The sequence below is a fragment of the Porites lutea genome, chromosome 3 (genome assembly GCF_958299795.1).
Source record: "Porites lutea chromosome 3, jaPorLute2.1, whole genome shotgun sequence".
NCBI classification, from domain to species: domain Eukaryota; kingdom Metazoa; phylum Cnidaria; class Anthozoa; order Scleractinia; family Poritidae; genus Porites; species Porites lutea.
Window position 1 is genome coordinate 2,458,465 of NC_133203.1, and position 26,756 is coordinate 2,485,220.

A 26,756-nucleotide genomic window follows, 5' to 3' on the forward strand; every position below is an offset into this window, starting at 1 on the left:
CAGAATGGTTTCATGCATGGTTAGTACAATTTTACGATTCATCAAAGCGGAACGAACATACAAATTGGCACTTGCTTCTGATATATCTGCCCTTGCAATTACGACGCCGTATTTTTTCTCATTGGACAGACCTGTAACTATGCACGATGGCTACCAGTTTACCTTGTTAGTATATGAAGCAACTGGAGTCACAACACTCAAAAGTGTATCAAGAATTTGTTGCTAAAAATCACTCCAGTAGCCGCAACGATCAAGCATTTTCTCGTGTCTCAGCTGGCTCAACCCTGGAGCAATCTACGTAGCCGACTCGAAGTCAAAGGGTAGGAGTGAATTTGAAGGAAGGTTTCTGATAAGAGTTGTCCCTAATTCCATGCGCACTCGCACACCAAGGTGGCAGCTTGTGAAAAACCTTAACATAAGAGTATTCTATATTAACCACAACTGAGAAAGAGGTCAACGTCGTCGAACATTAAGTTAGTTACCATTTTTAGCGATTTTTTAAGAAAGAATTGGGAGGTAAATGGCGATTCAGGTTCAAGTCTCGTTTTCATGCTGGACCGTAAGGTGCGTGAAATAAAATCGCCATTTACTCCAAACCTATACCACAAATTGACCTTACAAATTATTAGGCAATAATCAGGAGGACTTGATCTACCAAAATCCGGTATCAGACCTTTTCTGACCCGTGGGTTGAACGAAACGACAATTTTCCGACTACTGGACTGCTACTGGACTAAACTGCTTCTGCGTTCGATTTTGTGGTTAGACCAATGCATTTTTCTATCAGACAGAGGAAGAGGAAGAAGAAGAAGATACTTTTATTTAGCTAGGGTAACTCCAACAGTTACAAAAACTGATATCCTTAGAGGCCCTAGATAAAAAAGAAATATAAAAGTATGTTAAAAATACTTAAAACTAGTCCAACTAAGATAATACAAAAATATCCTAAAAAAGGATAAACATTATTACAAACTATTAATAAAAACTACAAATTACGATTAAAAACTTCAATTTCATCCATGATGATAAAAACCTTTTTTCGAACATTCTCTAGTGGATGTCGCATGCTGATGTGTTACTAAGACGCCTTAGAATGCGATGGCAATGAAAATAGGTCAAAGTTGTTTTATAATCACCGATTCCTTTGACATAACCGTATTTACTCGAATAAGCGCCGCGATGCTTATTAAAATTTTCACTTCTCAAATGTGGTGCTTATTCGAAGCGGCTCTTATTTGAAAGTTGGACGCTACTTCTTTGCTTCTTTTCAGTAACCGATATTATTTCATTTTATGACAGAAACGTCTTTTGATTTTGATTGCATCGGGGCCGCGCAGCTTATTTGGAGGAGGCGCCTATTAACTCAGTATTTTTGTCCCAAATGCGGCACTTATTTGAGGGCGGTTCTTATTCGAGTAAATACGGCATTTTACCATGAAATTTTATTTGTTACTTGGAAACTATAACGGAAACAAGACGTCCTAGGGTTCCGTAAAAGTTCTAAAAGTTGACCGGTCTGATTTTCATCTCAGCTCTCTTGGCAGAGTAGTTATATCCTTTCCATGAATTCCAGTTGACACCATCACCATATGATGAATGTGAACCGTTGTAATAAAAACCATTCAAGTTTGAATGATGGCAACGATAGTACCACCAGGCTCCTCTGTAGACCACAGCGCAGTTACGTGGGGCGGCATCATGATCTTGGTCTCTGGTGCTAAACGGCTGGTCTCGATGCCACGTCGTTAATGAGTCACCAGCAGTTCCTAGGGGTCATACAAGGTCATTTTACCAGGAATGTTTGGAGTAGAATACCTGAATATAATCTAGCATTGAAGTACAAGAGAGGGGCTACGTTTGGAAAAGTAACTTAGCTCCTTTTGAAACTTCCTAGAGTTTTCAAGTTTGCAAGAAGTCAAGAAACCGCCAACAACCAAGCTTTGAACGAATAATTAAGACACGAAGACAAAATACTATACATCAAAATTAAATACATTCCAAGCACGATACCTGAGTAATTTCCTAGACTGAGCTTGTATTTAGTCGCTTCGTTTGTAACTGCAAACATGTCATATTCAGCGTAAGCAGTGTTGCCTGTAGTTTCCTCCAGATCAACTCGAAGCCGGTTGCGTTTCTTTTCCGTCAGGCGGTAAATCTTGTCCAATCCAAGCCAGAACTCACCATTCAGGTTACCAAACCCATTTTTGTAGTCATCCCAGTCACGGTAGAAAGAAACCGAGCCGTCCAGTCTCTTCTGGAACACTGTCCACCCCCCTCCGCTTGTTTTTTGATCACAGAACACTTCAAAGGCACCTTCACCATCAGGTTCGATTGTGTACACGCCGCTGATTCTTTTGCCAGCTTTGTATAGCTCAGCACAGTTCTTAGCTGTTCAGGAAAGATGACCTTAAAATTATTTAAAATAGAGACGAGACGTGTGACGTCACGCTACCATGGTAGCAAAATTACCAGATCACAACAATAGGGAGCTTGAGCAACGACGACGGTGACGGCGACGGCAAAGAGAAGAGCGAAAAAAGGAATAGGTTTATACTAGTAATAATTGCCAATTTGGGGAGTGCGTTCGATGGGGAGGGGTGGGGTGAGTTCACACTGTAGTGAGTGGTAGTCATAAGGGGATGTAAAACTTAAATGAGCTTGTGAGATTGAGAAATCAAAATAACATGTGTATTTCGGATCTCCTCAGAATATTAGTGTGCGACATGTATGACAATATGAGTCAGGGAAAATTTAACTCTTTCAAAGAAGTCAGAGGGAGGAGACATACTCACAGAAGTTAAACATGTTCCATTGGCAGAATATTGTTTCATGAAATTAAACGACAAGCAGATATAGGGTTTCCTATAAGATCTATCCATTCTGCACTTTACATTCACGATAAATTCATGTAATAAATGGGTGGAGAGGATAGCCGGCTGTGATGGGAGTTTCGTCATTTACTTCGTGTACCCGACACAGATGACGTAAAACAAAAGAACAAAAACCATGAAACAGTACCAAGCAGATTTTTCCCTGAACAGGCAACAAAGAAGTGTTTTGTCTTATGTCATTTGTGTCCACTACACGAGGTTTTGACCGGAGTATAGAAGCCATTGTCTGCACAAATTGTCGATTCATTTGGTCAGGAAAGTGTACATTTGGCTGTCATGATCAGTTTAGGAATTTCAAAACCTATGCCTCTGGCAACCATGTCTCAACAAGCTCATGCATGTTGAGAATTGAGAAACTGACCACCTTCAACATGACTTGTACGTGGACATTTCATAATTCACTCTTGCGTTTAATAGTCGTGATCACTTTCATAATTCTCATGAACTGCACCCTTAAGACATTGCTACATGTAATTTATATTTCGGTGATTATGTTTGCACCTTACTGTTACTTATAAACAATTAGTTGTCAGTGTGGTTATGAACTAAAACAAGTGCAAACGCTCTCATTGCTGTAGCGCACTTAACAATATAATATATTTTTTTCCTTCAATTACCAGCATTTACTTGTTGTTTTCATCGCAGCATAATCTCCTACAATTTCATCCACTCACTACTACTGACACACTTCACAAATAGTGAATTATAATTACACTTATTATTAGAGATGGCATCTAACCCAAATATTAAGCAAATGCAACTGCATATTAGCTTGCAGTTATTCACTATCACACCCACTTCCTTTTACTATAATTACACATCTAGAAGGGTCAAATGGGCTGAACACGGGACTAATGCAACATTGGCTGCCTTTCCTCGACAACAGCAATCCCATTTAAATCAAAGAAGATCCTTTTAGCCAAAGAACTGGGTCCAAATTTACTCCAACCAAAAGGAGATTAAGTACATCTCACCTTCCAATATTAGCCATATTAGAGCCAGTGTTGAATCCCGCCCTCCCATCCCTGTCATTTTATGAGCCTGAGCCTCTCGAAGTTCTGCGATACACGTATTTCTAGTTATAGACGTAGTTTATCGATCTGGCTGGTAAATTAAGTCGTGATGTTGTTGTTCATCTGTCAGTTAAGCCGTGATGTTTATGGCTGTGATGACGTTGTTGAACACCAGTTACAGACGAACCACCAAATCGACACTGACTCTACGACCTGCCTTACGTATTTCTCAGACTGCTATCAACGATTCACTTTAGAAAGCCTATTTACCAACTGGGAACAAACGCAGCTGAATCGTAGTCAGAAGTTACCAGCACCTTCAAAACGACTTATCAACGGACTCAAGCAAGACTGGCTTCAGTAGAGTGAATGGAAAACTGACAATTTGACTAACAATAAAACGACCGTTGTAACTGTGACAAAAGATGGATAGAAATTAGAGTCCTCACAGCCAATAACCGACAGACGACAAATAACACTGGTCAGGTCAATCAAAATTAAGTCAAATTCAATTTCTTGCGCTTCCCGCACGCTTATGTTTAGAGGCAGGAGGGGCCATTTTTGCATCAACGAGTGTAAGTAGTTTAATTCTACAATTGTATCCAAAACTCCTTAGGACGATAAGGTTAGGCCATGAATTACTCCTCGCGGAGAGAGAATGGAATGCCCTCGCGTAGCCGAGGTTCCTAACTCGCGCGTGGAACGTGCGAGCTTCGCACCGTGATGCAGAAACACAAGTAGACTCAATAGATATCTCCAACCCCGTCAAGCAAGTTTAACTTGAGTGGCACACTGAGTTTCCTCGAGGCTTTGCGAGACACGTATTTCTAGTGTAAATATTTTACAACTGAAGTTTGAACAAGCAATGCCTACCCTTTCTAACATGCGTTGGTGTAGAATGGCCCACATTGTAGGTAGAGGGGAGGTGCTGAGCAAGTCTAGGTGCATTCGCAAGCGACTGTTTGTTTGGTGTGCGTGTGTGTGTGTAAAAAAGTGTTAAAAGAACAAACTTGTCCCAAGACTTTTTTCCATGATTGTAGGGTAGTCTTACTCTAGAATTGGTAGAAATCTCATACAACCCCTTTCTAATGAAACGTAACGGGACCACCTCGGGTTCTCCTAGTATCAAGCAATTAAGACACTCATTCCTTCACAGAACTTCATAGAACTTGCAATCTATATCAATGACTATTACTACATAAAATTAATTTTCTCTTCAAGATAAATATGGTTTCGGAAAAGGAGTGATCAGTTTGGTTACAACTTCTACTCTTCACTTTTTGCAAGCTGGCTTCACCCTACCTTTATCAAACACTCTAGGTTCTCTTCCAGTTTCATTTGCCTTCGAAGCTATTATTTTATGACTTAACTCGATCAGCCGTTGTATCTCCTCAGCCATGCCTGTGTAACAGATAAATAATCAGTTTACATTGAAGCTTCTAATACCAATTTGACCAGAAACATATAAGGTAGAGGAAGAAGCACTTTTTGGATTTGCTACAGGGGAAACACCCCGGTATAATTAAGGAAGAACTGGTTCATGCTTATCCTGAGGGTCAAACGAGTTATAGAGTCACGCGGGAAGTTTAAACCGGCAAGAGAGAAGCGCGTAAAAAAGGGGCTGTGTCATTGATGGCTGTCCATTTCATTTTGTTAATTATATTACCAATTACGTACATAGCCTGCGAGCAAGCTCTCAATTACCAATTACGCTTCCTTATCCGCTATGAATTCCTATTTCGGATTCCAAACGCAAAAATTTCCAGGATTCCAGAATCCGGATTACCTTACATTGGGCGATACATTCTAAGTACCTAAAATATGCTGTTTGGCGTTTAAGTCGTTCGTATCATAGACTTAACTGTTTTCATCCTAATGTTAGTAGATCAGAAGTGCAGGATAGTCTTTTACAGCTGTATCAGTAATGATTAGATTATTTTCAGCGAAAAAGCCTCAATTAACAACTGAATTAATGCCTTAAGAGGGAGTACTGCGGTTCCTCGAAGACTCCTCTCGATATCTTTCAAAGTAAAGATAAGAGAATTTAAAGCGAATAAATCAACATCAATTCAGTTTTAGGATACCATTTCAAGACTACATACCAAGAATTGGCGGAATCGAAGTATCGTGGTATAGGGGTAAAACTCGAATTTAATTTTCGAACTTTGAGCCTGCCAGAGTTACAGAAAATCACTTCAAATTAGTATCTAAAAATTACCTTTAGTTTCACTTGCTCCTGTAGGCATCATCATTATAGTTAAAATTAATGTAGCAACCATTGTCAAGAAGGATAATGCCAGAACAGCTATCATAGCGGATAAGACATGACGGCTTATAGCAATATTTTTCGTAGGTTGTTGTCGTCTTCTTTCATCGTTTTCATGGTAAATTTGGTTTCCTGCTGGGTCTTCGGACGGTGAAGACTGGATAGTTAATAACTGTGGGTAATCATTAGGATGTTCATTCTTGGGTTCAGCTCTGGAGGCCTGCATCCTTTTGGTTGTGACGAAAACTCTGAGTAAGACTTCTTCAAGGTCACAGTTTGTAGTGAATGACACTTGTAATAACTTAGTGCCTAACTACATCATTAATATGATGTCACGGGAAAATAAATATTTCGGTTTTCTTCAGTGGTTTCTTTTGGCCATCAAAAAAGGACATCCGGTTTTTGGCTCATGGATGACGTAGTCATGCCATGGGCTTTTGGAGGCACTCGAATGGCACTCGATCACTCACTCACTCACTCACTCAACTCAGCTCATAGAATCAGTATGACTAAACTGCGATTGGGAGTTCATACTTCTGAAAATGATGCAACCTTCATCAATTTAACAGATCATGATAGAACGTTATAATATTTGCTCAGATTAGACAATGACAATACTTCAAAACTATAACCAAATATGCCCATCTAATGCTTAGAAAACGAAAGCAGTTCCTGAGTCAAAATCCGATTATAGGATGACAGGCTTAGGCCGGTTCAGGAATTTGGGTCCCCGCTGCTCAGGTAAAAAGTTTTTACCTAAATCACAGTAGGAGCTGAAAGAGGAACCACACTAAAAAGAAGACAAGCCTTACGAAAGTGTTGTAAGCCGGATTAATCGTGACATGTTTTAGCGGCAAATTTTCCTCATTAAGGTATACGATTTTTCTTGAACGCCTGATATGTAATACAATAAAACAATGGGACAGGGCTACTCTTTATTTGCTGTTATATTTTTCGTGGCTAGCGGTTTCCTGTCGGCTTGGTTAAAAAATATACATCACCGGAATTTTCAGTTTTAAGACGCCTTTATCTTAGTTGCCATTGTCTTGGTAAAGGATTACATAAACATATTTGTTACAGAGGAGTAAATACTTCAAACGTTTATTCGTTAGACAGAGGAAAATAAATGCGCCAGTGTATTTGTCAGACACAGGCAAATTAATGCCCCAGTGTATGTTGTAAGACACAGGCAAATTAATGCCCCAGTGTATTTGTTAAGCACAGGCAAATAAATGCCCCAGTGTATTTTGTGAGACACAGGCAATTTAATGCCCCAGTGTATTTGTTAAACACAAGCAAATTAATGCACCAGTGCATTTTGTTAAACACTGGCAAATTAATGCCCCAGTGTATTTTTTTAGACACAGGCAAATTAATGCCCCAGCGTATTTATTAGACACGGGCAAATTAATACCCTAGTGTATCTGTAAGACACAGACAAATTAATGCCCCAGTGTATTTGTTAACAGCGTATTTTGCTGTATTTGCTGTATTTGTTAAACACAGGTAAATTAATGCCCTAGTGTATTTGTTAGACCCAGGTGAATAAGGACCAGTTCTTTGCTTGAAATATTACTCAGCATGCCTATATATTTCATGCTCAAGTTTACAGATATTTCCCGATGAAAAATCCAGATTTTTTGTCGGCTGGCTTATATTTACATGTATCGGGTTTATAACACTGACAAAGTGTAACATTTCTACGAGTGAGTGATTGTCCTGTTCGAAGCCTCTTAGCTTTATTGATAGTGACGACCATGCTGTGAGCGCCTTCTGATTTCCCGCGATTTCCCGCGAAGCTGCCTTTACTCGCTCTTTATATCCACAAAACCGCGACACAGTACTACAGTACTACAGGATATAAAGTACTAAAGTATTCGTCCCGGATTCATATGGTCTACCTGGCCGCAAAACAACAGAACAAACTTATACAATTTCCGGTTTGTGCTAATATTGGTGTGGTTTTCACCTTAGATATTCTGTCACGGGCTTGCGAGAAGCACATCCAAACTCGATTTTCTCTTTAGCAATTTCGGTTTTGGAGTATTACGTAGCCAATGTTTCAGTGCTTAGCGATGCTTTCTGCCTAAGACACAGAGCTAGGGATCCGATTTCAGTAGCCTCCTGCTTTCATCAAGTCGCTTTATGAACTCGCGATACCGGTTACCATTTTCATTGTATTTCCGCAGTTCATATATGATTTATTTCATATATCGTTAACACTCATTTCTTTCACGGAAACATATGAACCCACAATTGACCTGCTCCCAACGTCAGTGGCTTCATAGCTCAGTTGGTAGAGCATCGCACCGGTATCGCGATGTCACGGGTTCAAACCCCGTTGAAGTCCTGAATTTTTTTCAGGCTTCTCACCGCAATTGCATAAATTGCGTTCACTCCGACGATCATTTCTTCATTTTCATTTCATTTCCGCAGTTCATATATGATTTATTTCATATACTGTATCATTAACACTACATTATAAAACTTATTCGTTTAGTTGGTATTTCATTTACTTTCCAACTGATTTTCCAGAACCTTTTTGTAAATGGTGAAAAGACTTTATTTCTGAGGAATTTCAAAAAGAAATTTGAAGTTAATGGTGAATTATATATAATACTTAATCCAATATTAGAAATTAAAGGGTTAAGAAAACTGAGACACTTGAGAAAAAAAAGCACCAACAAGCAGAACATAGGATGGGCAACAAAGTAATGTTTTTGGACTGGATTTTGCCAACATAACAAAGTCCAAAAATTCGTACCTTAGCCTCATTCAATGATTTTCATATGCTGGTGTCATTTATACTGACGCTATCCGTTTGGCAAATGAAAGAAAACCTGGGGCCCGTTTCTCGAAAGTCCCGGTAACTTTTCGGGCCCGAAATCAAATATTCAAATTGAAATATAAAAAATAAGGGCGCGGGTCCTGGCTAGCAAACTACTCCATTTTGTTTCACTAATTGATAGTGAAATTGATTGTTATCATGTTAGATGCAAAACTATTGAAACCTTTATCTTGCATGTAAACAACAACAGTTTTACGGGCCGTTAATATATCGGGGCTTTTGAAAAACGGACCCCTGGACCGATAAGTGATCATAACTTTACAAAGCCTTGAGAAGGGAACATAAGGATAAACAATTCGAGGACAAAGTTGGAAGTCGGTTGGAAGTTGCAAGTTGCAAGTCGGAAGTCGGAAGTCGGAAGTTGAAAGCCCCTCTTCTGCTTTCTCATTAATTTATTTCCCAGGCGCTGTTTGATTAATTAATATACCGCTTCATTTTGCCTACACCATATTCAACATTCAGCCCGCCGATAATGTGGCTCGGACATTGAACAAAATTAATATTTTAACAATGGTTTCCTTCCATCACTTACCTCACTAGTTTCTCTTATGTTTCCTTCTTTTTTTTTTTTTGTAACCTTTCGAAATTATTTTAGGTACAGACGTGCCTATTTTAGGTGCGTACGTGTGCAAAACCTTTGTCTTAACAAAACATCCTCTTTCGCAAAACAAACCTAAAAAAATAGATGACGTCATTAGCTACAATATATTTAACAATTATTCCACGAGCCCGAATGGGCTCTGAGTCAATAGCCCATGAGGCCGTGAGGGCGAGAGGAATAACTGTTTTAGTTAAAACCAAACAGTTGGTCAAATATATCGAGACAAAAACATCTTTAGCTAGTTAAATTTAGATTTAAACCCTTTTTTGCCTCTAAAAGGCCGGTGCTTTTCACTACTAGTGGGCTATAACATATAGCCTAGTAGTATAGCTTAACCAATCAGAACGCAGCATTGACAATAGACCACAAGTTGGATTTTACTAAAAGTGGTTGTTTCGGGGATCGAGCAGACGTTCAGGATCTTCCTTAGGCGCGACTCCAAACCTTTTTTTTAAATTTTCTTACCATAAAAATAAATATATAAATAAACGGTGCCAACTTTCCTCACTTGCAGCCAATGGCTGAATTGCGGAGGAACCAGACGGGTGAGATCGGTGAGATTATTCACCGAGGTTAAAACCAATTTTAAGATGGTCCTATTCAATTAAGCCTCGTTTTCTTACTTGGGCTGCCTTGCCTCATCTGTTATCTTTAAATTTTTTCTATATATTTAACTTGTATGGCAAAATGATAATAAAACAATAAAACAAAACAATATTTAGTCCAAGACCTCAAATCCATGTTGACAGAAGCGTTTAAAATTGAGGATTGCAGTGACAGCTCTTTGTAAATAGATTCAGCGACTACACTAGGTCTCTTTTTACGCCTTGTGATTGGCTAGAACTTATGTTCGTGCATTGTTCGAACCCAATCGTAATTCGATTGTTAAGTTTGTGCTACATCATATAGTAAAAATGTAAAAATTAAAGGGAACGAATTAAAGCCAGCTTAACGTTTTTATTTTTCAGTCATAACTAGTTCGTTGTTTAGTCTGTTTCTTTTGAAATTACATTAAACAATAATTTAGTTTTTTCTTGCTCTAAACCAGTTTCTTTTACTTTGTTTAATTATTTTATTTGTGACATCGTTCGTGAATCTCTGGAATATAGGAATCAACTTGCAACTCTAAAATTTGAAGTTGCGTAGTAATTACTACTTTTATTAAATAAGTACCTTGCCTAGCCTTGTGTTTGCGATCATTCCGAATTACAAGGACATTGTATCAATGCAAATTTAAAAAATAATAATAAAATAAAATGGAACAATCCAATTATATAAAAAGATGGTTAAGTTTGTCTGCTCAATTCATCGATCCAAATCATAACTGGTGACCTTATATTACCATCACCGCGAAAAAAAAATTACGAGTTTGTCTCCGAGCATTTACAGCAAATTCAAACATATTTTCCACGTTTTGAGTGAGAAGGAAAATATATAAATATTCCAATAAGATTAATAAAAATAAAGCCCTGTGTCTGCGATCGTTCCGAATTACAAGAAGCTTGTGTAAATGCAAAATGGAAATAATAATGGTAATAATAATAATAATAATAATAATAATAATAATAATAATAATAATAATAATAATTATAATCTCAATGACGCAAAAAAATAATAACAAAAATCATCGATTTAAATCATAGCTAGTGACCTTATATTTCCATTATTGCAGAAGAATTATTATTGTCTCCGAGCCTTTATGGCAAACTCAGACATATTCAAAAAAGTATTTCTCACCCCTGACTGTAAATAACACGAGCAAGTAAATCATACATTGAGCGACATTGTTGTTTATGTTAAGGCTTGAGTGAGAAATCTCGCGATTTTTTTTAGAATGTGAACACGTTTAGCAACGAGAAAAGATTACAAAGCGAAATCCTCATACTTGACACTTATATTTGCTACTAAAATTAAGAACTCCCGCTGGGTTTAACCAATTAACGTCCTTTTGATGGTCAACTGAAGTTTTCATAAAGACTTTTCTAGAAAAGAAGGTATAATGGATTAAAAGAAGCAATTAGCTGAAGTCAATCTTACTACCAATCCCTCCCTAATTATCACAATATTCACGATTAGATCCCAAGTTAAAGATGTTATCGAGTCTGTTATCGAAATCATTTAAAAATAAAAATTCTGATAGCTAGAACCAAAAAACAAACTCTGTACTTTTCTGAATCGAAAAGATATTCTTCCTTACAATTATTCAATTTGTCATTTAATATGCACGAAGTGACACCAGCAAAGCTGTGCAAAGAATGACGATTTTTTGCTTAAGTGAAACAAATAGTTTCTGAATTATTTATGATTGTACAACCTCACACCGTTAAATATATTTTAACATATTACCTCTGACTACAACTACTGTCTACAGCGTTCTGTCGAGAACCTCGAGTCCAAACTTCAAAAGATGTGGAAATGATTAACTTCTTGGAACAGTACCATGAAGCGAGCCATCTCCAAGAAAGGCCAAATGTATGAAAAAGGTGAGTTTTTATTAATCAATATGATGCCTTGCAAATGACAACAAGCCTGAGATAATTTTACCATTTTTTCAAACGTCGAATTGCGAATTAAATATTGCAATCTAATTTCGAGGAAACAGTGATTGTTTTTGAAGAACAATGTTTCCTAGTAACCCTGAGTTTTAATATATCTACCTTAATTAAAAGAGCGTTTCTAAAAAAAGAGAGCCACAACCTTTTACCACTATTCCGGTCTTACTGCAGGCTCCATTACATTACTTAACATCATTTCAAGCTAGTATCTTATTGTGCAAAGTTTCTTTCCGCCGTATTTTCCAAGTTATTCCACTATATTTGGGATCGTTAGTTTTGCCCTGGCTTGCGAGTGACGGACCAATTATTAGAATCATCTATGACCGAAAATTTATTCTTCTTTCTCCTTTTTGCTTTTCATACCTTTGTTTTAACATCAGAAATGAATCTCTCTTTTATGATCGCTATATCTTTTAGGGCATACTATTTTAAGATTAATTAAACTACGGTTGGTTTTCAAGTTAAGTAATCGGGCATATATGGGGAATATGGTATAGTTTCATTAAGACCAATTTTTTAACCTTACTAGCAAGCCAAAAATATTTTCATGTAGGGAGACCCACTGAAACATTTTCAAGGAAAATAGGGGAAATCTATGAGTTCATAAGCTGTCAAAACCATCTGGTAAGGTTTTTCCTCGGCATGCATTTGGGGAAAAAATATATATACAATATTCTCTCTTGATAAATTTTGTGCTCAGTTCTTCTCTTAAAAATTTACAAGCATGAAGACTAACGGCTGCGAGCATGAATAGGGCACCATTTTTACCACTTGAACATGTCGTTCGAGCAGCCAATATAGAGCGTTTTAACTAAAGGCAACTGGCAGCTGTGTTTGTTTATTGGCACGAGATTGACTTGGTACTGATGCCGATATGGTTTCTGATTCGTGGTTTTCGTTACAAAAAAACTAATTTGTCTAACCTGACAGCACTCGAAAACGCTTTATAGCCCAGCTGTTACTGACCAGAATTGTTCACTTTTAAGATAGAAACAAGAAAGTTTGTCAAATTACAACCGACCCTAAGACTAACATTTTTGGATATGGATTCAACCCTAGTTCACCACTGAACACGAGTACTGCGCAAGCCCTAAAACGGCCCACGTGAAAACAGCAATAATTTTCCTTATTCAATGCACATATGTGAACGGCCAAATGTAGCAGGTTTGGTAGACAATCATGCTACCGCTATATATCCCCAAGGAAGCGAACGTAAAAAAAAATGTCTCACACACAATTCGTATGAAAGCCTGTCTAAATAAAATTTCCCAGTGTTTATTTTCTCTTCGTTTTCACCGCATAATTACAGCGAGGCAAACAAGTGGCGGATTCAGTTTGCAGTTAAAATGGCGTTTAAATGTTCGATTAATAGAGCTTTTTCACTCACGTGGTCAGCAGCTATGAAAATTTTTTTGAACAAAAGACAGTTTTTACCTTACAAAAAAGGATCAACTCCCAAAGGACTGGTTTGAGGCACCGAAATGGCCGCTGTTTCACGGTCTTGGGACAACAATATGCCGTGACGTCGTGTGAAAACGCTTTATTATAGTTGACGTAAAAACAGAATTTTAACGACGGAAAATTTATTTGATTCACTTTTATTTGACAAGCTCTTTGCATGTTGAAACAATAACAGCGTCAATAATGATAAATGTACCATGAAAGGAGTAGTTCATAAAACTTTAACTCGGTTTCGAGCAGGCCAAGGCCATAAAGGCCAGAATGTTGCAAGCTATAGTTTACTTAAAAAGTAATTGCGGCTAGCACGCAATAAAAGAAAAGAGAGATCGTAGTCTACAGGTATATGGTAAAAAAATTTCAGTCACCATCTCGGTGTCTTTCGAATGAGACAGCGAATTCTTAATGTTCTTTTAGTACAAATGTTTATCTCTACTTTAAGCAGAAAAACGTTTTTTCCTACGGTTGGCTAATGCCTTGAATTTAATTTAGACGCGGTGAATGCATATTCAAGAGAAAGTTATTTTTCAAATGACATGCGATTATTATGTTTGCTTGCATGCAGTAGTATGTCAATGTCGAAATCTAAATACACAAGAAAACGTTGAATTGCGATATTTTATGTCTTATATAAACCCAGAACAGGTTGAATTTGCAATCGCTCATTTACGAACCTAAAAGCTCGATTCAATGTCTTCATATCATCCCCATAGCTTTATATGAAAAATCGTTTACTGATTTTCCAGCATGATTCCCCTCCTATCATAATCTCACATGGCTTGCTGAAGTTGTAACGTCTTACATAGAATTCACTTATAACACGAGCTGTATTTCTAGAATGGAATATTATTCGTAATAAAACTAGCTTTTGATAAGCCATAGTTTTAAGGACGTGCTTAGAGAACATGAGAATTTAGTGTTAAGATCTTTTCCATTTTGCTGTCAAATAATAACACTTTATTTATTTATTTATTTATTTTATTTTATTTTATTTTATTTGCCACACAATAATTACAAAAACTAAAGAAAAAGAGAGAAAAAAAGAAGAGGCGAGGAGACCTAACAGAAACTATGGAGCTTATGACTCGAGGTTAGGCCTCCTCGATCTACAATTAGAGAGTTATATAAGGTAGTTTTTGTTGCACTATTCAGAAATAGATGATTAAAGAGGTAAAGAGATCATGTGACCATACGCGAACTATGGCTTCGGAAACTTGAAAACATTTCTTTGCCAAGAAAATTTCGTTCTTAATTCCTCGAATTGTCTGTTTGTCATGCCCCCAAAGAAAGAACTTCTATAGTGAATATTTTAGACTCTAGTTGTCAAGGCGCTATAAAAAGATAATTAATTTTCTCCAATACACCGATAATTTTCCTCGCATATTCTCCATCAAAGTACAATATATTAACAGCTATGTAAACATTTTCATATTTTGCCGTCTGTTAATTTGCGTACGTTTAAAAGGGCATGTTTCATTTATGCTTGTTCCGGTTGTTTTGTGCCTTGTTGTCAGATGTATTTAAATTTTTGCTCGTAATCGTAATACAGTATTGCCTCTTCAATTTTCCTGCATGATTTTCATAACTTAGCAACTACAGTAATTGAAAATACCTAGTGTAAGTAGTGTCAAGCAGCAAAGACGACAGGGAAAAGGCCAGGTAATTAGAAGCAGAAACCTGTTACTAATAGAAGTCGTAATTATGTATAGCGTAAAGAAAACTGTCTACCTCGCCCTGAGCGGATTTTTCACTCCCAGACTCAATCTCAAAGTCTTTAGACGCTGTACCATTACATGCAGACTGTTTACAATTACACATTACAACTTGTTTTTCCATATTTTGTGATGTAAATTTGTAAATTTCTTGTAGTTTTATTAGCATTTGGCAATCATACAGAGTGAAAGAGTTAAGGAGGTTTTCAAGTACTATAATTGACCAACCAACAACACATGTCACCGACTAGCATAGCCGAGCAATTAGTCTCGTCTGGTTTTTTCAAAGCTTATAATAACTTCAATTATACTTGACTTTTTTCAAGATATCTCAGACATTTCGTCGCCGCTTGTTCTACTTTCAGAACAGACAACGGGCTTGCGGAAATCATTTTAAACCGGCAATGGGAGGGCACGTCTTGGTTCTTGGAACGATTCCCAGGTTGTTTGCCCCTACGCTTTTCTTGTACTTGTCTACGATTATTCCTTTCAGTCAAGTGGTTGCAAATAAGCGGGGAAAGACGTTAACAATAGGAGGCTTTTATGCATCTGGTGAAAGGACAACTTTTCAGAATGCTTCAGGTATCCTCAAAACAGTGGAGCAAGCTCTTAGATTCATCAATGAACGATCACAAATTCTACCTGGTTACAAGCTTGACATCAAATGGCGGGATACCAAGGTAGGCTGTGCTTTGTGATTTTTAAAACATGCGACAGATAGAATATATATATGAAATGTTTGTTTTTGGCCATGACGATATTGAAATTTTGCCATTCAAGCCAGCCAGCTTCATTTGAATATTGAAAGGGAACTCACTCGACTTCAATACTTGATCCGGATTCTAAATACGAAAAATTGAAGCTATACTCTATGCAGCAATATAAACAGTACCATAGGACAACGTTAACTTAGAATCCAATTCAAAATATGGATAGTAATTGAACTGAGTCATCAATCTAAACTAAGATGTCTACCATCCATCTGCCCATTTAAAACTTCAGGTCGTTTCTTTCACTGTCCGTTTTATAAACGGCTGGCAAAAAACGAAAATCTTTTTTTAGTCCTTCTTACGTGGGTCATGCTTTTTTTACTTCCCATCGATGTTTTATCTCGAGTTAGCAGATTTTCTATTCTCCTAAAAATTTTTCATCTGTTCTTATTTCCTAGCTGAAAGTCTAGTGATCCGAAAATTATAAAGATCAAAACTGACCTTTTCGAAAATTTCAGCCAGAAAAAAGGCTCCCGAAAATTCTAGGTGACCTTTTAGAGTAAAAAATCCATTAAAAATGGGCAATTATACCATTTTTTAGATGTTCAAAAATCCTAGGAGAGGCAGGCAAGCAAGAAATTTTACAACAAAAATTCCGAAAATTCTAGATCTCAAATCGTCTTCCGAACAGATATTTTCCAAAAACTGACGTTGGGTGCCCCTGAGTTGAGTTCTCTTGTTGCCATGAATTATAACGGGGAAAAAATTTTACGTTTTCACTTCTAAATACGGCTACAAAATGGAAGGTAAGGTACTCGGTACTTGTAAAGTTCTTCGCTTACTAGCTTTGAAGCAAAATATCTTTATCCCAGACATTTTTTCCAAGTCAAACTTCCTCAAAAAAGACGTGCAGGCAAGTTTGATACTTGACGGATAAAACGTGCAGATATTTGACGAGCTGGAAGAGTATGAGTGCATTATCTATAAAACAATCAAATTCAGAACTCAGTGTTCGACCGGTTAATCATGCCATTTTTCAGGAACCTATCAGTCTTCGGCTCAATGGTATCCATATTAACTTCTTCACATCCTAGCGCGCCCACTCATCCTTTATCACATCCAGGGTGATCTAATATGGTAGAATGACGTCAGTCTAATAGCGGTAATGGACTTTTATCACTAATATATGAGCACCTGTCATACACACTCAATATATGCCCGCAACTGAGCATATTCGGAATGCTATGGCCAATCAGAAGAGGCAGGGAAAGCGCAACTGCGCCAATCAGCACTCGAACGAGACACTTGCAAATGCTGCCAAGCGCGGGAATTTAAACAAATGCGACCAAGCCACAGATGCAGTGGAGTCAATGTGGGATGATTTACATGAATATCAAAAAGGAAAAGTATTACTACCACTATTCTAGAATAAAGTGTTTGGCGCCTGACAATGGTCTTATTTTACGCGACGGCTTATTTTAATACTTTTTATTTCTTTTAGTGCCAAATGGGACCGGGTGTCCAGGCGTTATTTCAGCATATTAACGAGCCACCGACAAAAATCATGCTTCTTGGCGGAATATGTAGTGCAGCTACCAGGCCTATCGCCGAGTGCTCACATCTTATGAATCTAATACAGGTATAGTACATTGAAAGAAACAAAGAGCGAAGCGTGCAGCGCGCGCGTGATCAGCGAATTCGGACTCGAGTCAGCAGGCGGTCCAGCAGGTTCGAGTCTCTTTCCGACAATTATCCAGAAACAGAGTTCAAATCCTTGTACATAACTTATTGATTACCTCCTACCATAGAGGATTTTTTATCGTGTTTTGTTGTATCATTATATTTGTTATTTGTTTCGAATTGTTTGAGCAGCTAAGTGCACTAATCCACTATTGTTGGTTTTCACATGACGTCACTAAAATTCAAACTATAAAACTATCCATCCTACTGAGATTTTATTTTCATGGTGTATTAGAGCAGCTGAAAACTAATTTTCAAACAAATTTTCGCTTCAAAAGGTTTCTTGGTTTTGTAATAGAGTTTTAAGCTTTTCCGTGAGGCAGCATTTACATGACGGGCGAGAGAGCTGTCATTTAGGTTTAAAAAAAGTGACTTTTTTCGATGAATTTTGCTATCTAAACGGTTAAAGTATTAGAAAAAGTATTACTTTAATGTTTATGAGTTCCTTTAAATTCACGCTTTTGTATCAAAACTCGGTAACAGATGTTTCTGTTGGTTTCCGTCCGCCATGTTGGAGCTCATCCGGGTGAGCTACAGCATGGCGTCTCCATACAAAGCTCTAGCTATAAATTTGGGTAAAACATTAACTCGGATATCTCGTATACGAATTATTCCTTCGACCCAAATCTTGGCGAGGGTCTTTGTATATTTACCTCCTTTCATTTCCCAGATTCTGGACTTTATCTATTGAATCGTTTTGACTTTAATTTTGATTTATTTTGAATGGCGTGACACTGAAAACCAGCAATAAACAAAGTTTTTAAGCATTTACCATCCTAGTCAAGAGATTCTAAGTTTGTGCAAGGAATCTTTCGACCTTCTCGCACAGGCGTCAGCTAGAACACCTACTGTCAGCGGACGTCAAGTCAATTTGGTCAGAAGTGGAAGTAGAAGTGGTTGTCAACAACGGGTAGTTGGTATCTTAATCTCCTTTAAAGGAAGTTATGCGCTAAATATCCGGATCTGGGAGCAATAGTTAGTTTTGTTTCTTTCGACCCTTGAGACTGCGCCACAGACGGAACTAAACTTCTGGTTAAGTCCATCTGTGAAACAGCGCCGAAATCCTTGTCCTGCTCCCCCATCCCCCCCCCCCCCCCCACTCCCTTTCGGGTTTGAGTATGCGCCATGATTGGACTTTACAAAATGCCATTGTCATATTTCCCAATCAGGTTGAAGGGAAACTCGAAATGTATTTGTGGTAATTCATTGAGTCCGTTAGCGGCTCAGAACAAGGATTTCAGCGCTGGGTCGCACACATCACTAACGGGGCTTAGATTACGTCTGCGAGGCAGGCTATTGAGACTCGAGGGAAATCAGAACTTCTACTATGCTTTGCACAGAAAATATTCTCGGCTATGTTGATTCTGTGACAAAAAGAAAACCTTTGTTGTAAAGAAAAAAATTTTGTATATCAGAACTTTCGAATTGCTTTGCGGACCTCAACTTGGATGGTCCCAGTCCATAAAATTCACTTCTGGTCAATAACGCATGATATATTAGACCTAGGTGTACGCGATTATCTACTGACAAAGACTGTCTTGTTCATTCGTATTCCCAGGTTAGCTATGGCGCAGCCTCGGCCTATCTTTCAGACAAAGAAAAATATCCTCTGTTCTTCAGGACAATTCCGCCTGATGACGCGCAAAACCAAGGTCGCCTTGCTATCCTGAAACATTTCGGTTGGAAAAAGGTTGCCATCATAACAGAATCTGAGTCTTATTACCAAGCTGTGAGTATTCCCTATAAAAAACTGAACTCGTTTTCATTTAGTTTTCCATTTGTACACTTTGTCCTCCTGCAAATGCTCAGTGTCAGCTTAGTTTTCCAAACCAACCAGAAAGAAAGCAAAAACCACATCAAATATACCTTAAGGAAGATGAATTGCTTTCATCCCGACCAGATCATAACAAACAGTGCCCACATTCATAACAGTGGAATAACTGAAGTGACTACCCACAAAAAATATCAAGATTTGCTCACAACCTTTGAATAGAGAGGTCCACACAACACGAACACGTACACAAGTACGGTCTGTTTGTTTGTTTGTTTGTTTTTTTCAAGATTTATTATTATTATTGTTATTATTATTATTATTATTATTATTCAAATTCGAGCCTAGCACGTGCTTGGCTTGAGCCTTTTCCACCATTCCACCACTTCCCACCTCTTCTCTTATTGAAGGAAACAACTAAAGATCAAACAGAAATTACGTTTTAAATTTATATCGTGTGTATCGTGATGACGTTTCTTTAAAGGCTTACGATAGTCTCAAGACATTACTGGCGGAAAACAACTTGTCAATCATCGCCCACGAATCCCTTGGTGAGGGAGAAGAAAGCCATCAATCGTCCATTAAAGTATTGAAGGTAATCAAATAATAATTGATAAATTGCAGTTGTAGCGACCAAGTTAAAATAGAGCGAGCACTAGGAGTTCGCTATGGTGCTATGGCGCTATTTATCTATCATATTTAAGAACAGGAAAATCGATTAAAAAAATACGAATCTAAGAGTTCGAATATGGAAGTAACTTATGTTTGAAGATAGGTAAAACAGGCAACGAAAGCTGCAACTCGCTCCGCAACATTGTTGCAAAACGAATTGAATAGCGATGTTGCGCTTTTTACCACGCACTTCTCTGGTTGCGAAGAGTTGTTGCATAACTGAGAAGAGAGTAGTTCTACTTTTTTCAACAAAATCTGTACATGTTGCGCGTTTTACCGGCCCAAGGCAAACTTGTCTTGCAGCAAATGACGTAAATCTTGTGTATGGATTGACTCCCGCGTAATGTTATCCAATCAGAAGTCAGTATTCACGCAACTTGCAACAATCTCACTTTTTGTAAGACAGGTTTCAATGGGGGTTAGTGGTAAAACGCCCAAAATTGCTTTTCAACTAGTTTTGCAGCAATGTTGCAAAAGACGTTGTACCATTTTGTCGCCCTTTTCACCTTAGCATTAGTTAGCAAGATATTCTTCTTTCAACAACCAACAATAACAACGCACAATAGACATTGTGATGCATGTGGGATTTCCCCATGTATTTTGACATTCACCGCGCTGAAATTTAAGCACGGTTGGTTTTTGGTAAAAGTAGTTTCCTTGATCAAACGCCATTACTTTATGTTGATGCACACTGAGCGCAGGCTCACCTTAACAAGGGTCTGAAATGACGCCAATTGCACATTTGTGTCAGTTGACTTGAAAATGCCAGGTTTTGTTTTCTTGTGAGGATTGTCTTTTAGACCTCACTGGAGCGGAATGGATTGTGGTAACTGTAGCGAAATGACGTAGTCGTGGAAATGTCCTCTTGCCGGATGGAAGGTGAGTGACACACCTTAAATCTTAATTTGTTTCCTTCTCGCTTTATTTTGGATGTTACAGGAAAGAGATGCACGGGTGATAATTGGACTTTTCTCTGAAGAAAAAGCCATTGAGTTATTTTGCCAGGTAACTCAAACTGTTAAAACTTTGTGGAGGGGCAAGGGATAGTTTCATTTTATAAATAAACACGGGCTGGAGTGTTTCCTCCTTTTTTCAATTTGATTGACGTTGAGGTACATGTCTGGAAATCACTCAGTTAAACAATCGGTAGCCTGCGAAAACATCCGTTTCTCCTCACTCTTCGCCGCCGAGGACGTTTGGCGAGGAGGAATAACGTCTTTGACTCAGGGGCAGAAAATCCACAATGATGACGCAAACCGATGTTTACATAATAAATCCAGTAGTCATGGGGTTCCAAATACAAATTTGTCCAATTTTACGTGTCTTCTGGTCGATTTTGGTAAAGTGTTGTGTTCATCTGCCAACGAGCTCCAGCAAAACTCAAATGCTTCTTTTAGAGAAGACTATATTCCACAAATATTGACTATTTTGTTAGGGATTCTTCGCGTTTACATTTGACCTTTGTGGCCTTTGTCTTTTGTCTGTCATTCGTAAACAATAGCTAAAACAATGTACTCCGTCGACCAATCAGCGCTTCTGACCGGATTCCGGACAGATTTTACGTCTTCAGTATGAAATTTCTGTCGCTGAGCCGCAGACGTTCCTCCGCGCGAAATGTCCCCATCGACGAAGAGCGAGGAGAAACGGATGTTTTTGCAGGCTAAACAATCGGTTAATTGTTTCTTAAACTAGGGCAAGGGCTGGGTAATTGGCTCCTGCCAATGATCATTTATGTTTGAGAAAATTCAAAGCTCTAGTGTTTTGACGTAGCCGGGTTTTATCGATATCCGAGAGTGTTCGCCAGTTTTTATGGTAGTTAAAATAACATGATACAGGTCCTGTTCACGCTTTCTCAGTATGAGTACTAGTATGTAAAGTCACATATCATCCTCGAGAAGTCAAGAGTTTTCCATGCCATCAGGTCTCAAGACACCGAAAATAGTTCCGGTTGCGCTTTAAAATGTTTCCAGTATCCTCTTTAATTGCTTCTTGTCAGTAACTTTCGAATAACCAATAAATACTCAGAAAAAACGGTTTTTGCAGTGCGCGGTGCTTATTAGATCACTGAAACTCTAAGAGTAAACTAACAAAGGCCATTGTTATCGATCAAGTCTATTTCTAACCACATGCCTCACAGTAGTCACCATTAAACTGTTCCCAGGCTTTCAAACAAGGCTTCTATGGTGACAAGTACGTGTGGCTTTTGATGGGATGGTATCGACATCGTTGGTGGGTAGTGGAAAAAATGCACCCTGCCCGTGCGTCAAAGCTTCGTTGCAAAACAGAACACGTCACTAAGGCCTTTGGAAACTTTCTTAGCACAACTATCCTGAGACTGGGACCCAGTTCCCCAGACATAATAGGAAGCGAGGTAAGAACTTACTTGAGTCGTTTGTAATATTTTTTATCATTTAGTGGATAAACCTCTAAATGAAACTTTTTTTGCTAACATGGTAGAATTTAGTCGCTGGTACTCCATTAAAATTTCACTGCTGCCCCACCCATGGAGAGGAGGGGAGTTAGTCAAGTATGTATATATGGTAAGGGACAGGTAATGGACAGACCTTTAGAAAAGTCATGGGGGGCGAAGTACCAAGAAAATATTCATGCAAGGGAAAATTAATCAAAGAAGTAAGGAAAATGCTAACGAAAAAAGTATTGGATTAATTTAGGTTTCTGAGACACTGCCCACCTACCCCTCCCCTAAGCCTACACTTTACCCAAAGTGAGAAGCAAGTGTTAATGTTAACTTACGGGAGGGGTAGGTGGGCAGTTTCCCAGAAACCTAAATTGATCCAAAGTATTTATGCAGCTCGAAAATTTCCTGCCCCTGCCAGAACATTTCTAATGGTCACTGGTCAGCGGTTGTCATGCGAGGATGGCGTGCTTTTCTCAGCCCTGTTAATTTTACTTTTATAGTTAACTTTTTTCGTGCTTTTTCGTTGTGAGTCTTTAATTGGTATTTACATATTTTTTCTTCTTTTTTTTTTTCATTTTTTCCCCTTTTATCTATTTACTAATTCCTTGTTTGTTCTAGCTTTAGTGCCAACCTACCTCCTATGCCTGAACATTATTTAGCTTTACTCAGCTCGATTAGCTTTTCAGTTATTCTGAGTAAATGTTACGTTTTTTTGTATTAATATATTATATTGTAAATTAAGTTTAACTTTTATTTGGTAATAAAGCTTATGTTGTTGTTGTTGTTAATGGTCCGCCCCTTAAGTACCCAGTTTCCAAGGGGGAGTGTACAATTTTTAAAAGGAGCATTTATTGTATAACAGACAAGCACTAGTTAAGGCAGCTTCGGTCGAGTTCCACAGAACAGTGGGTAACGTTTATATGTATTGTTTTCTTATGGTGCAGCTTAGGGCTGCATCATTCCAAATTTAATTCATTTTCTTTCTCCAGGAAGCGTACCTCTCATGGAAAGACAAATATAATGAGTTAGGACTTTACTCGGGACTTGCCCATGACGCAGTTGTTGCCATGGCTCTCGCTCTAAACAAGTCCGCCGAGACTCTGGCCGCAAGAAATAAAACTCTGGAGAATTTTACGTACACAGACAAAGAAATGGCTGAGGTGTTCAGGGATTCACTTTCGAAAGTGAAATTTCTGGGCTTTTCGGTAAGTGGAACAATGTTTATTCTCCTTTTTAAAGCTACTGTCAGTTACCCTGAGGGGACAAGGCTTAGTCCGCTTAGCCTTCAGCTGAGCCTAAAACCGGCCAGGGTCACGCGGTGCCAGTACTCTATCCTTGATTTGTCACGTGACATACTACGAACTGTCCTTTGCGAAAAAAGTTTAGTCTGAAACTGCCATTCCATAGACCTAATTACGGTTCCAAATCAGGCAACTGTCGAAGTTTTAAAATTGTAAAACCTGGATAGTACATCCTTTTCAAGGGATTTACCTAAAATACTCTAGACATCATTACGAGTAATCATCTGTTTGCAGGGACCTGTGTTTTTTAACGAAGATGGCGATAGACAAGGGCTTGTGGAAGTCGGACAAATGCAAGGTCAGACACTAAGTCAAGCTTTGTTGACAGAAATCTCTAACCAATGTAATACAGTAAAAATTCTTGAAAAAAATAAGAGCCACCCAATAAGAGGGCACCAACACCGTAAATAACATGCTCTAACGTCTTCATCTTAACACGTCGCCACGATTTTGTCAAATGATACCACTTATTACCACAAGACGTGTGGATTGAGTCGAGGCCGCAAAAGCGAGCAGTATTTACAACCCCATGAGTATTATAGTGGGGGACGTTTAGGTTCTCCTTTCTGCGGAGGGATCTCGTTAATTTTGCGGGGAAATAAGGCAAAGTCTCAGCAGGGGCACCAAACGACAATTTTCGGAAGAATATCTGTTCGGAAGACGATTTGAGATCTAGAATTTTCGAAACATTTGTTGTAAAATTTCTTGCTTGCCTGCCTCTCCTAGGATTTTCGACCACTAAAAAATGGTATAATTGCCTATTTTTAACGGATTTTTATCCTAAAAAGGTCACCTAGAATTTTCGGGAGCCTTTTTTCTTCCTGAAATTTTCGAAAGGTAATTAAGTTTTGATCCCTATAATTTTCGGATCACTAGACTTTCAGCTAGGAAATCCGAACAGATGAAAAATTTTTAGGGGATAAAAACATGCCTATATCTACCGTTTAAATACTAAAATACGTTCAACAATGCAATGTTTAAGTGGTTTTGAACTATATTCTCGTTGGGTTCCCCTGTCTCAGTTCTATCTGAAGATGCGTTATTGGTTATTGTTACATTTTAGCGTTTTAAAAAGAGTTGGTTTAAACATTTATTCATCCTCAGATGGCCGAATAAAGATTCTTGGGAACTACACGATGGAGGAAGATAAACTGGTTCTCGAATCCTCAAAGTTCGTTTGGAAAGGTAAGAATTGTTACTGTCGTTACTGTTGAAAAGAGGTAGCTAGATAAAGAATAACCCCACGCAAATGCAGTTATTGCCCCACTCCGTTTACACGCCTTGCATCGAGTCTTGGTTTGAAAGAGACTTGTTCAAGTAACTTAATTCTTTTGTTTGATTTTAGGTGGTACGATTCCATCTGATCAAATGATGACGGTCGACAGATTGCTCAAGATTTCAGTGGGTTTGTTCAGTTTCTTCTGCGCGGTTGAGATTTTGGGAATAATTGTAGCGGTAGCATTTCTGACATTCAACATTTGCCACAGCGACCATAGGTAACACTAAAAATTTTTCCGCAATGCGAACACGTAATTTATCGATTTATCCAAGGCCAAAGGCGAAGCTCTTGTGGGATCTTTTAAAGACTGTCTGTCTGAAGTATTTTAACTGTCTTCACATAAATAAGCGAACTGAATTCTTCCTGAAAAAAATGGTCGTGAGTCTGCGATCACTTGAAAACCAATAACTAGTCAGTGGAGAACTTGAGCTCGCGGTACAGTCAAGTGACACTGATACCCTATTTTGGCAGCTGTCAATTGAACATGACACGGATGTCCAAAATCAAGTTAAAGTGTGACATTCCACATCGCTAACATGAGAGGGTTGATGCACGAACCGATGATTTTTGTCACAACCAAATTTTCTTGGCTGTAGAGATAACCAAATTTTATTACCCATTGTGCTCTGCTATGCCCGCTTCACGCGCGTGAGAGCTTTTGCTATGAGTGATGATTTCTCCTTACTGCATGAGGGCATAATCAAGGAAACAAGTCATGAGTTTTTAAACAATGATCACCAAAAACGTATTGCACTGATTTTCTGCATTCCTTCCAATTTACTTGATAAGACATCAATGGAGGCCAGTTAAAAGAATTTTTGTGTTGAAATTTGGGCTTAAAGGGTTATCCACTGTACTAGTGTTTTATGCATAGTCGTGGCTTCGCAGGTTCATCAAAATGTCAAGTCCCCGTATGAATAACATCATTGTGGTTGGTGCAATTCTCATATACGCGGCTGGGATCCTACGCGGGATTGACGGCAACTTCGTGAGCCCTGGTGTCGAGGCAATTATTCGCTGTAAGGTAAGTGTTGGAAACGATACTGAGGTACTCATACCAGTTAAAACCGGATATACCGGAAAAATGGAAAATGCCAGCTTTAACATAAAATTGAGCTACATTGCAAAATCAACTTATGAACTTTAAAGCGTTAACTCTTCAGTGGCAGCAATCTGTAGGTTTGATAATAAAAAAATGAAGTTTTCGGCGGATCACGAGCAGCCTGCTGGAACTGTTCAGATTCTCTAGGCAATTTAGCCACTAGGAACCCATGGTCAGTTAAGTTAAACACAGTTGGCATTTTGAGGGTTTTCTTCAGTTTCTGTTAGCAACAACCTTAGCTTTCAATCATTTATGAACCATTTCCCCCTAATCCCCGTTCAGTTATGACAATGATAAACGTTAACACCTCCAACAGTATAGAAATTCATGAAAGCATTATCATATATTCTTTGTTCATAAAGATTTTAAGAAGGGAGTGCAAGTAAAATAATCAGTGGAGAAAACCTAAACGAATCGG

The 26,756-nt window shown here is 38.3% G+C and overlaps 2 protein-coding genes across 2 annotated transcripts in view; one reads left to right on the forward strand and one right to left on the reverse strand.

Moving 5' to 3' along the window:
* Nucleotides 1-802: 802 nt before the first annotated feature.
* Nucleotides 803-6,791, reverse strand: LOC140930184 (microfibril-associated glycoprotein 4-like). Its single transcript, XM_073379846.1, has 4 exons — nt 6,123-6,791; nt 5,207-5,305; nt 2,011-2,388; nt 803-1,766 (listed from the first exon to the last, which is right to left on the reverse strand). The coding sequence occupies exons 1-4, from the start codon at nt 6,394-6,396 to the stop codon at nt 1,501-1,503; spliced, it is 1,017 nt and encodes a 338-aa protein (XP_073235947.1). The 5' UTR covers nt 6,397-6,791; the 3' UTR covers nt 803-1,500.
* Nucleotides 6,792-15,644: 8,853 nt separating this feature from the next.
* The window catches only part of LOC140930186 (gamma-aminobutyric acid type B receptor subunit 2-like), a 31,839-nt gene continuing 20,727 nt past the window's right edge, over nt 15,645-26,756 (forward strand). Inside the window, exons 1-11 of the mRNA XM_073379848.1 lie at nt 15,645-16,024; nt 17,556-17,693; nt 19,353-19,523; nt 20,050-20,160; nt 21,177-21,242; nt 22,399-22,608; nt 23,646-23,861; nt 24,192-24,255; nt 25,062-25,142; nt 25,303-25,453; nt 26,125-26,260. Coding sequence (XP_073235949.1) covers nt 15,749-16,024; nt 17,556-17,693; nt 19,353-19,523; nt 20,050-20,160; nt 21,177-21,242; nt 22,399-22,608; nt 23,646-23,861; nt 24,192-24,255; nt 25,062-25,142; nt 25,303-25,453; nt 26,125-26,260 — 1,620 coding nt within the window. The 5' untranslated portion in view covers nt 15,645-15,748. The remainder of the gene's footprint in view (nt 16,025-17,555; nt 17,694-19,352; nt 19,524-20,049; nt 20,161-21,176; nt 21,243-22,398; nt 22,609-23,645; nt 23,862-24,191; nt 24,256-25,061; nt 25,143-25,302; nt 25,454-26,124; nt 26,261-26,756) is intronic.

Bases quoted from the DNA above. Each gene is read 5' to 3' on its own strand.
- LOC140930184 (XM_073379846.1), bottom strand. From the start codon at position 6,396: ATGCAGGCCTCCAGAGCTGAACCCAAGAATGAACATCCTAATGATTAC. The intron at 2,389-5,206 runs GTAGGGTGAAGC...TTTCCTGAACAG, and splicing joins ACCTAGAGTGTTTGATAAAG to CTAAGAACTGTGCTGAGCTA. The intron at 1,767-2,010 runs GTATCGTGCTTG...TATGACCCCTAG, and splicing joins CAGTCTAGGAAATTACTCAG to GAACTGCTGGTGACTCATTA.